The 18,526-nt window shown below is 45.9% G+C and overlaps 1 protein-coding gene across 1 annotated transcript in view; it reads left to right on the top strand.

The window, feature by feature from the left end:
* LOC122797804 (SCO-spondin-like) overlaps positions 1–18,526 on the top strand; it is a 4,708,783-nt gene that overhangs the window by 1,425,524 nt on the left and 3,264,733 nt on the right. The window contains exon 37 of the mRNA XM_044066325.1: positions 5,482–5,622. Coding sequence (XP_043922260.1) covers positions 5,482–5,622 — 141 coding nt within the window. The remainder of the gene's footprint in view (positions 1–5,481; positions 5,623–18,526) is intronic.

The raw sequence follows: 18,526 nt of genomic DNA, 5'->3' as shown, positions 1-18,526 counted from the left end.
ATAGATCTCCAGGATATGTGCTACCATATAAAAATGGACAGACCATCCAGAAATCATCTGCACTTTTGGCTGGGGGCCAGTCACTATCAATTTCGAACACTGCCCTTTGGTCTCACAACAGCCCTCAGAGAGTTTACCAAATGCATGGCAGTAGTCACGGCTCACCTGATATGTTAGGGATTCTAGGTGTTTCCATACTTAGATGACTGGCTCCTAACTGCCACCACCAGGCATCAGCTCATTCAAGCAAGAGACACTACTTTGAATCTATGCCGTCAGCTGGGGATTACCATAAACTTAGAAAAATCTGCCTTATTGCCATCACAACATACAGTTTTTATAGGAGCAGATCTGGACACCACCACAATGACCTTAAAACTTCCATCTGAAAGGGTTTGTGCTCTTCAACAACAAGTTCTTATCCTTCTCTCAAAAGAAAGTCCCAGCTTCCATGGTTCTCAAATTGCTGGGTACAGTCGCATCAGCAATCATTGCAATTTCACTGGGTTGGATGCATATGCAGATACTACAATTGCTCCTTTTCATGCAGTGGTCTTTTCAGGAACTTCCAATGTCACATCAGATTATGATCATGAATTCATGCAAGAAGAACCTTCAGTGGTGGCTGACATTGCATTATGTAACAGTAGGACGTCCCTTTGTTCTACCCAACCCAATTGGCCTAGTGACCACAGATGCTTCCCTGATTGGGGGGGGCATTATCAGGGAAGAAAAGCCGAAAGCAAATGGAATGAACACGAGGCTCACCTGCATATCATTGTCCTAGAGATGAGAGCGGTACTTCTATTGTTGCCATCCTTTCAAGACTGCCTTCCTCTAGGGACCATTGCAATCCAGACAGACAACATGTCAATAGTCTGGTACATAAACAAATAAGGAGGAACCAAATCTTACCCTCTGTGTCGAGAAGCCTTGAGAGTATGGCAATGGGCGAACTCCACCCAGCGCTTTCTGATGGCAACGCACATCCCGGGGAAGTCCAACGTGATAGCAGACAAGCTGAGCAGGGCAATTCTTTTGCCTCACGTATGGTCCCTAAAGAAAGACGTGGCTGAAAACATATTCTGCATATGGGGTCAGCCTTGCTGCAATCTCTTTGCCACACCCACAAACACAAAATGCAGCAGCTACTTTGCCCTAATCCCCCCACCTGGAGAAGCCCCAAGGGATGCACTTGTACACAATTGGCCCCTGGGTCTCCTTTATACTTTCCCACCATTACCTCTGATAACCAAAGTTTTACAGAAAGCCAGTGCCCTGGGAAGGGCCATAATTCTGATAACCCCATATTGGCCTCGCTAGATTTGGTTCCTCTTTCTTCTGCCTCATCTATTGGAAGAACCTTGGATCCTGGAACCAGTTCCAGACCTCTTGACTCTGTCATCAGGGGCTCTTCATCCGTTTCTTCGGTCCCTCAAATCGGCAGCTTGGCTGCTCCAGTTCCAAAGATAGCCAGGCTTCAGAATCTTTCAGCTGCAGTGCAGCATATATTGACATCCTTTCACAAATCATCCACCAGAAAGCTATATCTCAGCAAATGGAAAAGATTTTCGATATGGGCATTACAAAATCACATTGATCCTTATTTAGTTCCAATAGCTTCTGTTTTGGAATTTTTGACAAAACTATTCAATGAATGAGCAGTTCCTGCAACTCTTCAATTTCAATTAGCTGCAATCTCCAACTTCCATCTTGGTAAGGAAGGGTCTAATATCATGTCTCATAGACTCTCAAAGGCTTTTCTCAAAGGGACTATACATTTAAGACCACCCATCATATCTCCCTTTTCTTAATAATTCTGCTACCTTTTGAACCAGCCTCTTCATGTGACCTAAAATATGTTACATGGAAAACCATCTTTCTAGTAGTTATTTCTTCTGCTCGGAGAGTTTCAGAGTTACAGGCCTTGTCCATAAAACCCCCTTACATGATTTTTCATAATGATAGAGTGTCTCTCTTGACAAATCCCTCATTTTTACCAAAGGTATGCTCAGAAACAAATCTCAATCAGTATATAGAATTGCCTGTATTCTTCCCCAAGTATGGCAGTAAGGCAGAGTATATGCTGCACAAGCTTGACATTCACAGACAGCTGCACTTCTATTTGGACAGGACCAAGGATTTCAGGAAAACAGATCAACTCATTGTTTCCTTTTCAGACTGCAAGAATGGTGCTCCTGTTGTAAAAAACACATTATCAAAATGATTATCAGACTATTTCCTTTATGTACAGTTAATTTAATTCAACATTAGAAGACAAGATAAAGGCCCACTCTACTAGAGCTGTATCTACTTCCTCAGCCTTTTCTGCCAAATTACCAGTAGATACAATTTGTGCAGCAGCTACTTGATCAAGGCCTCATACCTTTATCACTCATTACAAAGTGAATAGGGCCTCCAGGGACAGGGCTTACTTTGGTTTCCACTGTCCTGAAGAATATACTCCCGTGAGACACCCAAGAAAGATGGTGCTTGGGACACTATTCCTTCAGTAATAATGAAGGCGAGATAGAACAACTTTGCATAAAGAAGTTATGTACTCACCATAACGTTCCATGTGAGTTGTTCATCTCACCTTCATTCTTATGTCCCACACTCCAACCCCCACCAGGCATTTTGAGGACCGAGAATTGAGGCATGGTGTGACTGTATTTGACCTTTATCTAGTGTTTTTCCATGCTATTGCTATGTTAAGAGTTGGCGTATACCTTTATTGGCAGCAAACAAGATCTGGGGGAAGCACCAGTGCATCATGGGATATGTAGCAGGCCACTAGCTGGTTGAAGACCTCGAGCTTTTGCATTTGGCCAAGTCGAAGCCGAGAATCGGCTCCGAACCCATTAGTAAGAATGAAGGCGAGATGAACAATTCACATGGAATGTTATGGTGAGTACATAACTTCTTTTTTTGGTGTATATCTAATGAATAAGAGCTACTGTGCCCAATGTAGTCTACAGAAAGTACTGTATTGCAGTTCTTGTTGATACATTGGAAGCTGAGAAAGTTGCATTCATTCATTTCCTTTTACTTGTTTGCATCTGTTAAATTAAATGAAATGTATAACTCTAATTGCATATAATTTTGACCACCTTTTTCAGTGAACCCATGCTATGAGCCACATCATGAATGGATAAGCATTTTATGAATTAAATGTAGTTTAGACTTTTCCCACCTTGGCTGTAGTATAAAACTATATCAGTGCTCTTCTATAAATCCATCCTGAATTAAGTCAACTCTCTGATAGACTGTTCCACTGGTGCAAAGGCCATAACCATATTAACAATACAGGTGGCCTATGCTTGACTAGAGGATTCTGCATATGATATGACAAACCAGCCAGGAAGGGCACTACTGAGTGAGTGGTGATAGGCCGGCTTTCCAGTCTCATAGGAGAGAGCAGATATTTCTTCCACAAGAACATCCTGTTTTGGGGGTCAGATATCTAGCTGCACAATTGCAAGTTTTTGTCTAATTTGCTGGAAAACAGAACATTATAAAACATCAGTGAGGGACTGCAGGTGCCTCTGACAGGCATTTTTGTGCACTTCATGTTTGGCATGCAGGACCAACCTAAGGAGTAGGAAAATAATGGAAAATATTTACTAGGTGCAGGTGATGAATACCTACTCTTCACTGTCACCTCTCACTACCCTGACAACAACCATGGGTACTGAAAAGCTTATTATTCCATAGAAAGAAGGGAGCCCCTTGATGTGATGTGGGAATATAAAGGAGATATAAAGGATTTGATAGGGAAGAAGAATAATCTAGTGCCTAAGTAATAACTGTAGAAGAGCATGATTTTATTTATTCCATATTTTAATTAGGTTGTGCCCTTCTAAGCTCCTTTGCAGAGAAGACTGATAAATACTCTAAAATAGTTGCATACAAAAATAACTGAATAAAGAACTGATGTACAGTTCATGACAATTAAGTCTTTAACAATTTGAATAGGGATTAGGTGTTAACTGGTCTGTACAGGATGATGTACAATATGTAGAAGAATGTTGTTGTTGTGTCTTTCGGCTTTTCCCGGTTAGGGGTCGCCACAGCGGAACTCCGGTCCACTAATGATTGGCAGTTGATTTTTACGTGCCGAGTTGCCAGCCCTGACACACAACCTTCAACGAAGGTACGCCCATTCATGCATGTCTCCACGCAGAAGACGCTCTAGCTGAGAATCAAACCGGACAGCGTCTTACTGTGAGGCGACAACGCTACCGCAGCACCACCACTGCAGATACATTTACAAAATATAAAGTTGTTGTTTTATTAAAGAGAATAAAAATAAACAAAAGCAGAATAAGATAAATCCAAGAAAAAAGACCACTTTGTTAAATTTCTTTCTGATATAAGAAAAGTGATGAACAACAATTTGTTTAGCACCTCTTAGCACAGTTAAGTTCCAGTCCTGTGCGAGAACATAATATTGACTGACCAACACTGAACAGCATAATGGCATTCAAAGCATTTTTACAGATTTAGAAGCTGTTAGACACTTCACACTCATTCTCTATCTCTTCCTCACACATATGTGTGCATAACACACACACACACACAGACACACACACACACACACACACACACACACACACACACACACACACACACACACACACACACACACACAGCGGAATGTCCAATAGTTTTAAAGCCATTCATTCATCAAACTAACACTTCACTTCTGCCACTGTCTATGCATTTCTTGATATCTGTGTCTCAAGCAAATAATAGGTTTGCTATAACTGGTGACCTGATCATATATTTAGGGAAACTTTTTTAGGTGTGAAGGACAAATAGCAAAACAAAATTTGATGTGCACAGGGAAAAGCAATGCAGATCACTTCACAGATGACTACATCAAATCCGCATGGCATAAGATTGCTAATAGTACATTTAAACACTGACTAAAGGCAAAGCTTGTCACACAAGGAAGTACAGGTGTAGCAATATTAATAAAACAACTATACTAGATGTATAGAAGCAGATGTAACATTGCTTGAGGAGGGGACAACTTCTCTAATGTGTTTATGAAGAGAGTTCTAGAAGTAAGTGTTATGCTGCACAGGATAAAACTGTAAAAGTTACAGGTGGGTTTGAATGGAACGAATGCTGCAAGTCTGTTGTTTTAAAAGCATTGGAAGATCGTGCAGAATTTCTTCTGTCATGAAATGTGAAATCCAGAACTGATTAAAATATATAACAGTATAAAGAAGTACTCAACAAGAGATCTTTTATATGCACCTGAGCTACCACCAATTCATGCAGATGGGAACTCTCTTTAACAGCTCATACAAAGGATAGCACATGCAGGAGTGGAGTACCCACTCATGCAGCACTACAGTGTCAGTATTGGAAAATTAATCCAAGTAACTGGTGTATCTGGGGCTTCTCTGGCTATAATCATACTGCTATACATTACCTGTCCAGTTGTTTATAATCATTTGTCTTTATTCTCAGAACCTTGTCATGAAGATGGCTGTGAGAACATTACCATTTGCCCTGATGGTCTTGCAATCCAGGACTGTGCTCCATGCCCTTTAACTTGTGCAGATTTGTCCAAAGACGAAAACTGTGAGAAAGACAGAGCCTGCTTTTCAGGTAAATAAAGATGTTAAAATCATCAGTATTAATATGCATAATATTTAGGTGTTTCAGAGACATTCTGTTCTGTTACATCACAATTTCATTTAATCTGCAGTAACATGACAGATTATTTTTGATATATTACTTCAGGCTCTTTTCTGCAGTCACAGTATACCACGCTAAACTCATGGGCGAATGTCATGTTTACAATTCTGTGTTACCATTATTATGAATAGTATGGAGTTCAACATATACAGTGTATACTGTTAAAAAGCCAGTGTACCATTCCACGTTATTTTATAGGTAGCTGGTTCATCATTGTAGGCTCATAGCTTCATACTGACCAGTGTCAGCTACTTGGTTTTATATATAATACAGTCTTCCAGTCCTATGGATCACCACTTTTATGTTTTCGTGAAAAACATGTTTATTAAAACTGGTCAATAAAACTAAGAATGTGTTTGGTGAAAAAAGGACAAGAAGAGGATAGAAATACATAAGGGGTCCTGAAAACATTAAATACATTTATTTATTCATTGCAGATGCATTGTAAAACATATGGATCTGCACTGTTGGCAGTACTTTAATAAAATATACAAGTATCATAAATCTTACTTGATAAAAACAATGTGCAGTAAATCTATTCTGGCAAAACACTACAAAAGTGCTAAAACTATCCATATAAGATAGATAGATATATAGATAGATAGATACATAGATAGATAACTAGGACTGAACATTTAAGAGAGAGAGAAAGGAAGAGAAGAATAAGAAGAAGAAAATGTGGAGTAGAATAAAATCTGCACTCATGTAAGCATCTGATTAATATTAATTTTATATATGAAGACCAGATAACATATATGTGAGCTACTTGTCTGAACACAGATTCACTTCTGCAACATATATTATACATTAGGGATGTGGTAGCAATGACATGTCAGTCCATAGTAGATATTTAACCTGGATTCTTTTTGTTTCCATTCCATTTTTCATCTCTAACGCATTCAGTATGATTTAACATATATTCTTATTTTTTTAACATGGAGAACCATTGATCATAATAATTGAAACAGGTTGCTTCCACAGGCAGTTGTACATTTAAAGGCAATTTCTTGGGGGGAGGGGGCAATAGAAATAACTTTTCTCTGTCATCTGCAGTACAGCAGAGCAATCCCACAGTTCTTATGTATGTTGTTGGAGTGAATTTTAACAAATGAAACAATTTATGGTAAAGCCAAACTGCTGTGCTATTAACTCTCCAGCATGGAGTTGAAACTGAAGGGAACATATGATACAGTTTACTAGGTGTTAGATAGTGTCTATGCAGCAGGTTCCCACTAAATGTCTTATATTTGGTTGTGGTTGTAAGGCATTAGTAATAGTATTTAGCCTAATCCATCCTTCTGTTGAGAGGGATCCCCTAATAACTTGCACCTTAAGTTGCTGAATTTATTTTGCTTATTAAGCAGCAGCTATAAAAAGACTTGCATAGTTTAGAAATTAGTTGTCTTTTGCCATTTGTATTCAACTTTTCACATTCCATAAGTTGAGCAGCCTTTTAGGATATAGCGTTTCATTTTAATTTTTTTTTTGTTTTTGAGAAAGAAAACTCCTATCTTGCAAATAATTAAGTAAGTCTTGATATGTGATAGTAAATCTACTTTTTAATTGCTGGAATAAAAGTAAATTTCATGAAGAACCCAGCTGATATCTCTGGAATGCCAAGCTTCAAAACAGTGTAGAAGTCTGTGCATTTATTACCCAGGATAGAACACTGATTCACATGGACCTTTTTCAGACTCAGCCAGGAAATACTGTCTTTATAAGGAACTTGCTCAGTCACACATCTGCCAAATGGAGGCCAGAGAATCAAATCATGGACTATATGAAGCAGCTTATCAGCTCACGGTCATAATCGTTTGGACTCACTGCCAGACAAGTTCCTTGAAACAGTATCTCTTAGTATGCCAATTCAAAATCATAATTTGGATGGAAGGGGTTGTGGCTAGATGTTCATCTGTGGAAGGGAGTGAATGTTTAAGTAAACACCACTGCATTTAAAAACTCTGGATGTTATGTGGTCCTAGCTCGCCTACATTCCTTACTCACGGGTTTGGAGCCGAGAATCGGCTCCGACTCGGCCAAATCTTTCTAGCACAAAGTCTCTAATTGGCTGGGCTAACCCGGTATCCCAGGGTGCACCTTGCCCTAGCCCCAGATCTCGTTTGCCGCTCGTAGAGTTAGGACGTGGTCTCGCTTGGCTGTGGTTAAGTACCCTTTTAAAATACTTTTAGTATTTTAGCAGTCTCCTTTTGACAAAAGCTATTTTCATAGCTATTCTTCGTGCTTGAATAGTTGTTGCGTGAGGTTGAGAGTTTAGTTGTTTGTGGTATCCGTACTGTTTCGTGGGCTAGGCCTGTTTTGTGTCCTCCTGGTTGTGATTTGCTGTTGTGTTAGTGGTTAAAAATTTGTTTTTAGGAAGCGTTTAAGTTAGCGTTTCCTTGTCCTGTCAAGTGTTTGTCGGTCTTCCCACCCTCCCTTAGTGTTTGACTCTGTCAGTTGTGTGTGGCGCGGTTGCTTGCCATGTCGAAAGAACTGAAGGAACATAAACCCTCTGGGTTTAAGAAGTGTACTAAATGTGGCCATAAAATGTCCATTACAGATGGGCACTCCATCTGTGTTTATTGTCTTGGTGCTATTCACTTGCAAGAGTCCTGCAGTTTCTGTCATGTTTTTAGCCCTAGGGTACTGCAGGAACGTAAAAACAAACTGATTTTGAAGGGTCTGATCAAGCCCTCCTTTGAAGAGGCCTTGGAGTCGTCCCCGCCTTCTAGTACCAAGTCTAAGCCTCCTAAGGCCAAGAAAAGATCTCCGGCTTGGTCTGCTTCTTCGGAGCCATCGGAGAAGGTTTGTAAATTGGATACTTCCTCCTCGGCTCCACTGTCCTCGGGGCCGAAGGAAAAGGTCTCGGAAATGGACACTGGACACTACATCCTCAGCTCCATTGCCCTCGGGGCCGAAGGAGAAGGACTCTGATATGGATACTAGCTCCTCGGCTCCATTGTCCTCGGGGCTGCAGGAGGTATCTGTTGTACTGGGGTCGACCTCGGCTCCGATATTATTGGAACCTCTACGGAGCAGGTCACCCAGTGTCAGGCATGAGTCTCCATTTGGGAGATCTAGATCTCCTTCTATTTCTTCCAAATCCTCTAGGCTGTCTGATTTGGATGTGGATAGGGTGGTTCAGAGGCTCCTACAGTCGCCAGTGTTAGCAAAACTGTTTTCGGCTCCGACCCAGTCGGCTCCAGAGCCGGTTCCCATGCTTGTATCGATAATTCCTCCTCCAAACACCCATGTGTCGTCGGAGCAGGAGTGCCCCGCGCCGAGTGATGTTCTGGAGTCGGCTCCAATACCCTGGGCGAGTCTATCGGAGCTGGCTTCGGCTCCTACCAGATCGGCTCCGTCCTCTGGTTTCAGCACTTGGGTTTCCTCAGTCGGACTCGAGGAGGATGCCTCGGGACTCCTGTCGGTTCCGAGCCTCCCTCTCGGTGCTTCAGTTCAGGAAATCTCGACTCCGATCGTGGTCTTGGAGATTGGTCGGTCCTTGGATCTGGGGGGACCAGCCTTCGAGGCCATGAGGAGCGCCCTGACCAGGTCATCAGGTACATCACCTGGATCGGTCACTCCGTCCCCTTACACCCTGGCTAGAGCCTCTGATGCCCCCCTCTCCATGGACGGCGGAGCCCAAAGGTCTGGGGATACCCCCTTGAGCGGTCCCCTACTTTCTGAGGGCCCCTCAGAGTCAGTGCCTGAGGAGCCTCCCAGTAAGAAGTTGTGCAAGAGGAAGCACATAGACTCCCAGGATGAGTCACTCACTTCCGATACCAACCTCGAGGAATCAGAGGGGTCCCCCAAGTCGTCCTCCGATGATGTCTCTTTCTCCGACATCCTGGAGATTTTGAGACAGAGAGGCGACTGGCCCTCCAAGACCCCCTCTGAGGAGGAGTCGGTATTCCTCAAGGCCTTCAGAGCTCAACCCTCCGCCTCCTGGGTGTCTCCACCCTTCAATGAACTCCTGGACTTGATTTGTCGAAGGGTGTGGGAGAACCCTGATTCCGTGGAACCGGTGCCCAGACATCCAAACAAGTTCTTGTCTGCTTCCCCGGGCAAAGAGTTTCTTACCAAAGGGGTTTTGGCAGATGTCTTGGTGGTGGCGGTAGCCACTCAGCAGGAAGTTGCAGAGGCTTATTCTTCAGTCCACCCTCTTAACAAGGAGTCCAGGAGTATGGACCGGTATGGGAAGCATACCCTGCTTCGGCGACCTTCACCTTATGGTCGTTGAATTACCTCTGTCATTTCACTCGGCTCCAAAGAGATCTCCTGAAGGAGCTAGGAGATACTCTAACGGGTAACATGCCTGAGGCGGTAGCGCAGACTGTTAACACCCAGTTGTCTACCCTAGGGTCCATTGTCAACTCGTCCATGAGGCTCATATCTTATGCAGCCGAAGGGGCGAGTAGGGCATCTAGCTCAGGCGTAGCTCTCAGAAGGCAAGCCTGGATGCGCCTGTGTCATTTCGCGGAGGCCTTTAAGTCTTCCTTCACTGATGCCCCCTTTGATGGGTCCTCTCTCTTCGGACCCAAAGTGAAAGACACTCTCACCATAGGTTCATAGGTTCATAGATTAGTACTAAGCTAACTGCCCTTGCGAGCCATTTTAAGCTTAGCCAATTATCCCTTGTGAGACTCAAACCCTGCACCTTGTGTTTGTAAGGCAAACACCTTAATCATTAGGCCATCCTCCCAACATGCGAACAGGAGGGAAAGACCGTATCTGCCGTAGGGGCCCGTTTTTCTTTCCCTTCTAGGCCTTATCCCAAGGCTCAGAGAGGAGGGAAAATGTGGTTCAAAAAGTCTCAGAGGTCCTTTCCCACGGCTCAAGGTGAGTCCCCCTCCAGAGGCAGAGGGGGGGGGGTTATTCTGGAAGACGCCGTCCTAGAGGCAGAGGGGGCCCCCGCAACTCAGGAGACCGTGATTCTTTTCACGGCTCTTCCTTCCAGCATTCCTGAGGTGTTGACCGACTGTGCTATTCCGGAGCCAGCTGGGGGCTGAATTTCGTTGCATCCGGAAGCCTGGGAGAGCATCACCCAGGATCGTTGGGTGCTTCGAATAGTTACCGGAGGTTACACTATTCCCTTTGCGTCGACACCCCCTCCAGTCAGAAGGATCCCGGATGTCCCACCCAGTCAACGGGATCAAGCAGCACTAGACATGGCAAAGCTGCTAGAAAAGGGAGTCATCCAAACAGTCCCCTCAGACCATGTCGGATCAGGAACTTACTCATGACTCTTTTTGGTGCCGAAAAGAACAGGGGACCTGAGACCCATTCTGGATCTCAGTCAACCGAATCGCTACGTTCTGAAGTCCAAGTTCCGAATGGTCACACTTCTGTCCATTTTTCCACTGCTGGAGAAAGGAGTATGGATGTGCTCCATTGATCTCAAGGATGCCTACTACCACATCAAAATGAAAAGGCATCCAGGAGTCATTTACGCTTCCGGCTAGGAGCCAGTCACTTCCAGTTTTGTGCCCTGCCCTTTGGTCTCACCACAGCCCCCAGGGTGTTTGTTTGGCAGTGGTGACAGCTCACCTGAGATGTCTAGGATTCCAGGTGTTTCCGTATCTGGACGACTGGCTTCTCGCCGTCCCCACCAGGCATCTGCTCGTTCAAGCCAGGGAGACGACCATCTCACTTTGCCAACGTCTAGGAATTACTTTGAACTGGGAAAAGTCTGCCTTGCAGCCCTCACAGCGTGTTGTTTTTATAGGCACAGAGCTAGACTCTATTCAAATGTGCGCCTTTCTGCCACAGGACAGGATAAGGGTGTTGCAGTCTCAGATCCACGCACTGTTGCCCCTCAGAAAAGTTCAGGCCAGGTTAGTTCTTCAGCTCTTGGGATCCATGGCCTCCACCATCATGCTGGTACCTCTGGCCAGGTTACACATGCGGATCCTACAGTAGCTCCTGTCGGTTCAGTGGTCCTTTCAAAAGCTTCCTCTTTCCCACTTGATACTTCTCACGGAGTGATGCAAACAGGACCTCCTGTGGTGGCTATGCTCCTCCAATCTGGACAGAGGAAGGCGCTTGGTTCCTATGTCTCCAGTGGCCACGGTGACTACGGACGCCTCCCAGATGGGGTAGGGGGGCATTATCTAGGCAGGACGGTCCAAGGCACCTGGCAAGACCACGAGGTACACTTGCACATCAATGTTCTGGAAATGAGAGCCGTGTTTCTGGCATTGCGAGCACTCCAGGACTCTCTACCTCTGGGAACGATTGCAATTCCCTCGAACAACATATCCGTAGTGTGGTACCTGAACAAGCAGGGGGGAACCAAATCTTATCCCCTCTGCAGAGAGGCCATGCGAGTGTGGCAGTGGGCAGTGTCTTCCCAACGGTTTCTAGTGGCAACGCACATTCCGGGGAAATCCATCATGATAGCGGACAGGCTAAGCAGAGCTATTCTGATGCCTCACGAGTGGTCCCTGAACAACCGAGTGGCAGTTCAGATCTTCAAAAAGTGGGGTCAGTCTTGCTGCGATCTCTTCGCCAGCCCCCTCAGTGCCAAATGCAGCAAGTACTTCACTCTGATCCCCCCACAGGGGGAATCTCCCAGGGACCCTCTAACACATGATTGGCCTCCCGGTCTGGTCTACGCTTTCCCTCCATTTCCTCTGTTGCCAAGAGTGATACAGAAAGCCATATCCTTGGGAAGCAGGGTGATTCTTATTGCTCCACACTGACCTCGACAAGTATGGTTCCCCTTTCTTCAACGGTACGCACTGGACGGTCCGTGGACCTTGGACCCAGTGCTGGACCTCCTGATTCACATGTCAGGACAACTTCATCCATCCCTGCGAACCCTCAGGCGCGTGGTTACTTCGTCCCCCAGTTTCTGAGCCTGTACTGCCATGGGACCTGAACCTTGTGCTACAAGCTATTACGTCACCACCCTTTGAACCGGCTGCCACTTGCGACTTAAAATTCTTATCTTGGAAGACGGCTTTTCTGATAGCCATTACATCGTGCAGGAGGGTATTAGAACTTCAAACCTTGTCCATTAAACCTCCATATTTGGTCTTTTCACAAGGACAGAGTCTCTCTCAGGCTTAACCCATCTTTTCTTCCGAAGGTGTCATCCCCTGTCAGTCTTCATCAATCTATTGAGCTACCAGTGTTTTTTCCAAACTTTTCCAATAAAGCAGAGTTCAGGTTTCATCTTTTGGATGTGCACAGACAACTGAGATTTTATTTACATAGGACGAAGCAAGTTAGGAAATCTGATCAATTGTTTGTGTCCTTTTCAGTGAACAAAGCAGGTTGTCCTATTTCCAAGTGCACTATTTCCAAATGGATCATAGACTGTATTTCATTCATCTACTCATCAGCAGACAGAACTTTACCCTTTCCCGTCAAGGCTCATTCTACCAGGGCTATGTCTACGTCAGTAGCTTTCCATGCTAGGCTTTCTTTGGATGATATTTGCGCTGCGGCAACTTGGGCTTCTCCCAACACTTTTATTACTCATTACAAGCTGGACATGACTTCTAGGGGCCGGGCTTCCTTTGGTTCCACGGTTCTCAGGAGTATCTTCTTATGAGCCTCCCAGGATAGAGGTGCTGGGGACGCTGTCCCGTGAGTAAGGAATGTAGGCGAGATAGGACCACATAACATCAGTTAGTTATGTACTCACCATAACAATCGATGTATGTGGTCCATCTCGCCTACATTCCTACGTACCCTCCCACCTGCCCCCTTCCTAGAGAAATTGGAAGAATTTTTATTGGCTCCGTGGACCCTTCAAGGTCAGTGATCTGTTCCCCTATCTGGCTGGATTTCTTCCAGTGTTTATTGAGTATGGGTTATGAGTGTTATGATTGTTATGATTGCAAAGAAGATCTGGGGCTAAGGCGAGGTGCACCCTGGGATACCGGGTTAGCCCAGCCAGTTAGAGACTTCGTGCTAGAAAGATTTGGCCGAGTCGGAGCCGATTCTCGGCTCCGAACCCGTGAGTAAGGAATGTAGGCGAGATGGACCACGTACATCAATCGTTATGGTGAGTACATAGCTAACTGTTATGGTTAGTAGGGATTATCTGATATGAAGCCACCAGTCTTATGTTGCATCATGCTATAACAATAAAATAATGAGTAAACTGTTCCATCTTACAATGTCAGTTCTCTAGGTGTCTAGCCAGACATTTGTGCAGAGTTTAACTAACAAGTTTAATAGAGTAATAAAACAATGAATTTACCAAAAAGTTTAGGTTAAGGTGCCCCAAACCAACAAAACAGTTTGGGAACTTTCTGAAAAAAAAAACATAGCCCCAGTGTTAAAAAGTAAGGGCAGCTAAACTCTAAGTGCACCCTTGATTATTATTATTATTATTATTATTACTATTATTATTATTATATCATGTTTCCGTTGGTTGTGTCACTGCCCTTTCTTTATGTCATCAACTTTTTTTTAAATGGATTTATGTTAAGTTGTCAATCTCGCCTTCATTCTTGCTTGATGGGTTCGGAGCCGATCCTCGGCTCCGACTCGGCACTTGCTTTAGCTTGAGAACTCCTTTTACCAGCTCGAGGCAGCCCCATATCCCATGATGCAAGGCGGTAAGTACCCAGATCTCGTTTGCCGCTTCGCTTGGGAGGTCTTCTTTTTACCAGCTCCTGGTAAGTTGTTTCACTTTGTGATTTCAAGCCCCTTTTTAGTCAAAAACTAATTTTTTGATAGTTTAAATTTAATTTCTATCCCTTGCTGACAGAAATTCCCTGTCTTTTTTAAATTTTTCTTAGTTATCCCCTATCCCATCCCCCCCCGTTAGGGTGTGTGTGTTGGTGTTTTTTATAGAATACCTCTTGGTATTTTGTGTAATTTAATTTATTTTTGACTGGTGTGTGTGTGTGTGTATTGTGTGTTCGGCACCATGTCAAAGGAGAGGGTTTCAGGTTTTAAGAAGTGTGACTCGTGCTGTCAGAAAATGTCTCTGACAGACGGTCACACTTCTTGCCTGTATTGTCTGGGCCCTCTTCACCTGCAGGACTCCTGTGCTATTTGTCACTCCTTCAGCCAGAGAGTCCTGCAGGAGAGACATAACAAACTGGTTCTTAGGGGCCTTCTTAAGCCGGAGGGCTCTCCGGCTAAGTCGGCTCCACCGAAACCAGCAAGAGTTTCCAAGGCCCAGGCTTCTGTTTCTAAGCCTGCGGCCTCGGCTCCGACTGCATTGAGTCGAGATCGGCTCGCTGGAGCCGATTCTGGCTTGACAGCCTTCGGCACCGATGGCTATCGGTGCCGAAACTGTATTGTTCACCGATGTCGGCTCCGATCGGCTCCGACACCCATGTGGCACAGGCATCGGTGTCGGCTCCGATCGGCTCCGACACCGTTACTTTGGTGGCTGTATCGGCTCCGGCTGGAGCTGATACATCGAGCTCTGTCGGCTCCGAGAAGTCTGCGCCGACAGGATCTGTAGCATCGGGTCCGGTGGGTCATTCCAGGAAGAGGTCGGGGGCTCCTTCCTTGGGGCCGGTACTTTCCGCTCCGGCTTCACCTCTTCTATCGGAACGGAGCCATCGGAGCCGATCTTCAAGGTCATCCAGGTTGTCAGACCATGACCTAGAGAGAGTGGTCAGCAGATTGCTCAAGTCACAGGTACTGGCCCAAATGCTTCACAGTCCGTCTCAGCAGACGACTGTTGGTCCACACCCCGTTACAGTTCCTCCTTCAACTCTACCCCAGAGCTTGGAGTTGGAGTCTTCGGGCATGGTTACTGCTACGGCTGGAGGACGGATACCCCCTTCTGTTCCTTCAGCCTCTACTCTTATCTCCTCTTCCTTAGAGGGATTCGGTGGTCGGGCTTCCATGGTCTCCTCCGAGGGGGTGAGTGGCATCGGACCCTTGTCCGAACCCACTCTTCCCCTTGGAGCCTCGGCCTTGGTGAGCTCGGCTCCGACATCTGCCTCGGATGCTTCCCTTTCGGTGGTCCCTGGAGTTCCTAGCTCTTCGGAGCGGGTTCTCTCGGACCTGCCTGGGAGGGGAGCATTCGAGGTGATGAAGAGTGTACTGGCCACTGGTATCAGTCAGCAGTCTCTTCCCGTAGCTCCTCCCTCTATTGTACCTGTTGACATCTCTGCCACTTCTCTTGCTACAGGACCCAGAGATCCTCCGCCTCAGGTTTCCCCATTGGGAATTTCCCTCTTCCGAGGATTCTCCTGATGTTTCGGGAGATCCTCCTAGGAAGAGGACTTGTAAGAGGAAGCATGTAGACACCCCCGAGTCTGTCACTTCGGATACTGACTTTGATGAGTCAGAGGGATCCCTAGATCCCCTCTGAGGATGTCTCCTTTTCAGACATCCTAGAACTTCTGAAACAGAGGGAAACTGGCCCACCAACAATCCCTCTGAGGATGAGTCAGTATACCTAGAGGCGTTTGGATCTCGGCCCTCCACCTCCTGGGTGTCTCCGCCTTCGACCCCTTATGCAGGTTATTGCACGAAGTGGGCAGCTCCTGACTCTGTAGAGCCAGTCCCTAGGAGGCCTTCTAAATTTATCACTGCCCCTAGTGACAAACAATTCCTTACCAAGGGTGTCCCCGCTGATGCCATGGTGGTGGCTGCGGCCACCAAAAAGGAACTTGCAGATCCTTCCGTGCCCGTCCATCCTCCTAATAAGGACTCTAGGACCATGGATAGGTACGGTAAGCGGATGTTTTCCTCAGCGACCTTTGCTATGCGCCGCTGAATTACCTATGTCACTTCACCAGACTCCAAAGAGATATCCTCAAGGAGCTGGGAGAAGTAGTTCAGGATCCTACAGCTGCAGGGGCTCAAGAAAAGATTGCTTCGCAGCTAGGAACCCTCAATTCCATTGCTAACTCCTCCATGCGGCTAATATCTTATGCTGCGGATGGAGCGAGTAGAGCCGAGGCACAGGTGTGGCTCTTAGACGCCAAGCCTGGATGCGGCTATGTGATTTTATGGATCCCTTTAAGGCGTCCTTCACAAATTCTCCCTTTGATGGGTCAGCTTTGTTTGGCCCTCAGGTGAAGGAAACCTTGACCAGGTGTGAGCAGGACGGCAAGACTCTTTCTGCTGTTGGAGTCCGTTTTTCCACCCCTTCTAGGCCTTATCCAAAAGGACAGAAGGGTGGGAAGATGTGGTTCCGTAAATCCCAAGGAGTCACGCCGGATTCACGTGGTCAGTTTACCCCTAGAGGCAGAGGGGGTAACAACAACAGATGCCGCTCTAGAGGCAGAGGGGGTCCGAAGAACCAGGGAAACAGAGAGCCTCTCTCTGATAAGCCCTTTCAGCATCCCTGAGGTGTTGCCCGGCTGTCCCTCCTTGGAGGCAGTCGGGGGAAGATTATCACTGTACCCAGAAGCCTGGCATTCCCTCATCCATGACAGATGGGTACAGTCGATCATATCCAAGGGTTACATAATTCCTTTCGAGGAAAGTCCCTTCCCTCAAGTTCCCTTCCAGATGTACCACCCGGTCTAAGGGACATTGCAGAGTTAGAAATCGCAAAACTACTGCAAAAAAGAGCCATTCAGCCAGTTACATTAGACCATTCAGAGCCCGGAATCTACTCAAGGTTCTTTTTGGTCCCCAAAAAGACGGGAGACTGGAGACCAATATTGGATCTCAGCAGACTCAACAAGTCTGACAGGAAGACAAGATTTCGAATGGTCACTCTTCAGTCAATTCTGCCCTTCTTACAGAAGGACAACTGGATGTGCTCAATAGATCTTCAGGATGCGTACTATCACATCAAAATTCACAGACGCTCCAGGAGATTTCTCCGCTTCCGGCTGGGGTCCAGTCACTTCCAGTTCAGAGCCCTGCCCTTTGGTCTCACTACAGCCCCAGAGTGTTCACCAAATGCATGGCAGTGGTCACGGCTCACCTGAGACGTCAAGGATTCCAGGTGTTTCCGTATCTCGACGACTGGCTCCTGTCAGCCACCACCAGGCATCAGCTTATACAAGCCAGGGATTACACAATAGACCTTTGTTCTCATTTGGGCATCTCAATCAACTTCGAAAAGTCATCCTTATCGCCCTGCCAGTCTATTACCTTCATAGGCAAACTTAAACACTGTTCGGATGTCAGCTACCCTTACAGAACAAAGAGTTTCAGACATTCAGACTCATGTCAGGATCATTCTGGCCAGCAAGAAAGTACAGGCCAGAATGGTTCTAAAAGTATTAGGTCTCATGGCTGCGGCCATTACTCTTCTTCCCCTGGCTCGATTCTACATGCGCCTCCTTCAGTGGATGCTGTTCACACAGTGGTCATACCAGCAACTCCCAATGTGTCACCAGATTCTGGTGACACAAACATGCAAAGAACATCTTGCTTGGTGGATCACATCGTCTCAGCTTCACCAAGGCAGGTGCTTTGTACCTCCGTCCCCGATAGCCACTGTCACCACGGATGCCTCCCTGATCGGGTGGGGGGGTCATTATCAGGGCAGGATGGTTCATGGGACGTGGCAGCCGTTCGAGTACCATCTGCACATAAATGTCCTGGAGATGAGAGCAGTGCTTTTAACGTTGCAAGCCCTCAACGACTTTCTTCCCGTAGGGACTATTGCAGTCCACACAGACAACATGTCTGTAGTTTGGTATATCAACAAACAGGGCGGAACCAAGTCCTACCCCTTGTGTCGAGAAGCGCTCAGACTTTGGCAATGGGCGATCTCCTCTCATCGGTTTCTGGTAGCAACGCATATCCCTGGGAAAACCAACATTATAGCGGACAGATTGAGCAGAGCTATCTTCATGCCTCACGAGTGGTCTCTCAAGCAATCCATAGCGGAAGAGATTTTTCTGGAATGGGGTCGTCCATGTTGCGA

This window comes from Protopterus annectens, chromosome 3.part1 (genome assembly GCF_019279795.1).
Source record: "Protopterus annectens isolate FY-2018-M chromosome 3.part1, PAN1.0, whole genome shotgun sequence".
Classification (NCBI taxonomy): domain Eukaryota; kingdom Metazoa; phylum Chordata; order Ceratodontiformes; family Protopteridae; genus Protopterus; species Protopterus annectens.
The sequence above is the reverse complement of the archived record's forward strand: the minus strand, read 5'-3'. Positions and strand labels throughout refer to the sequence as shown.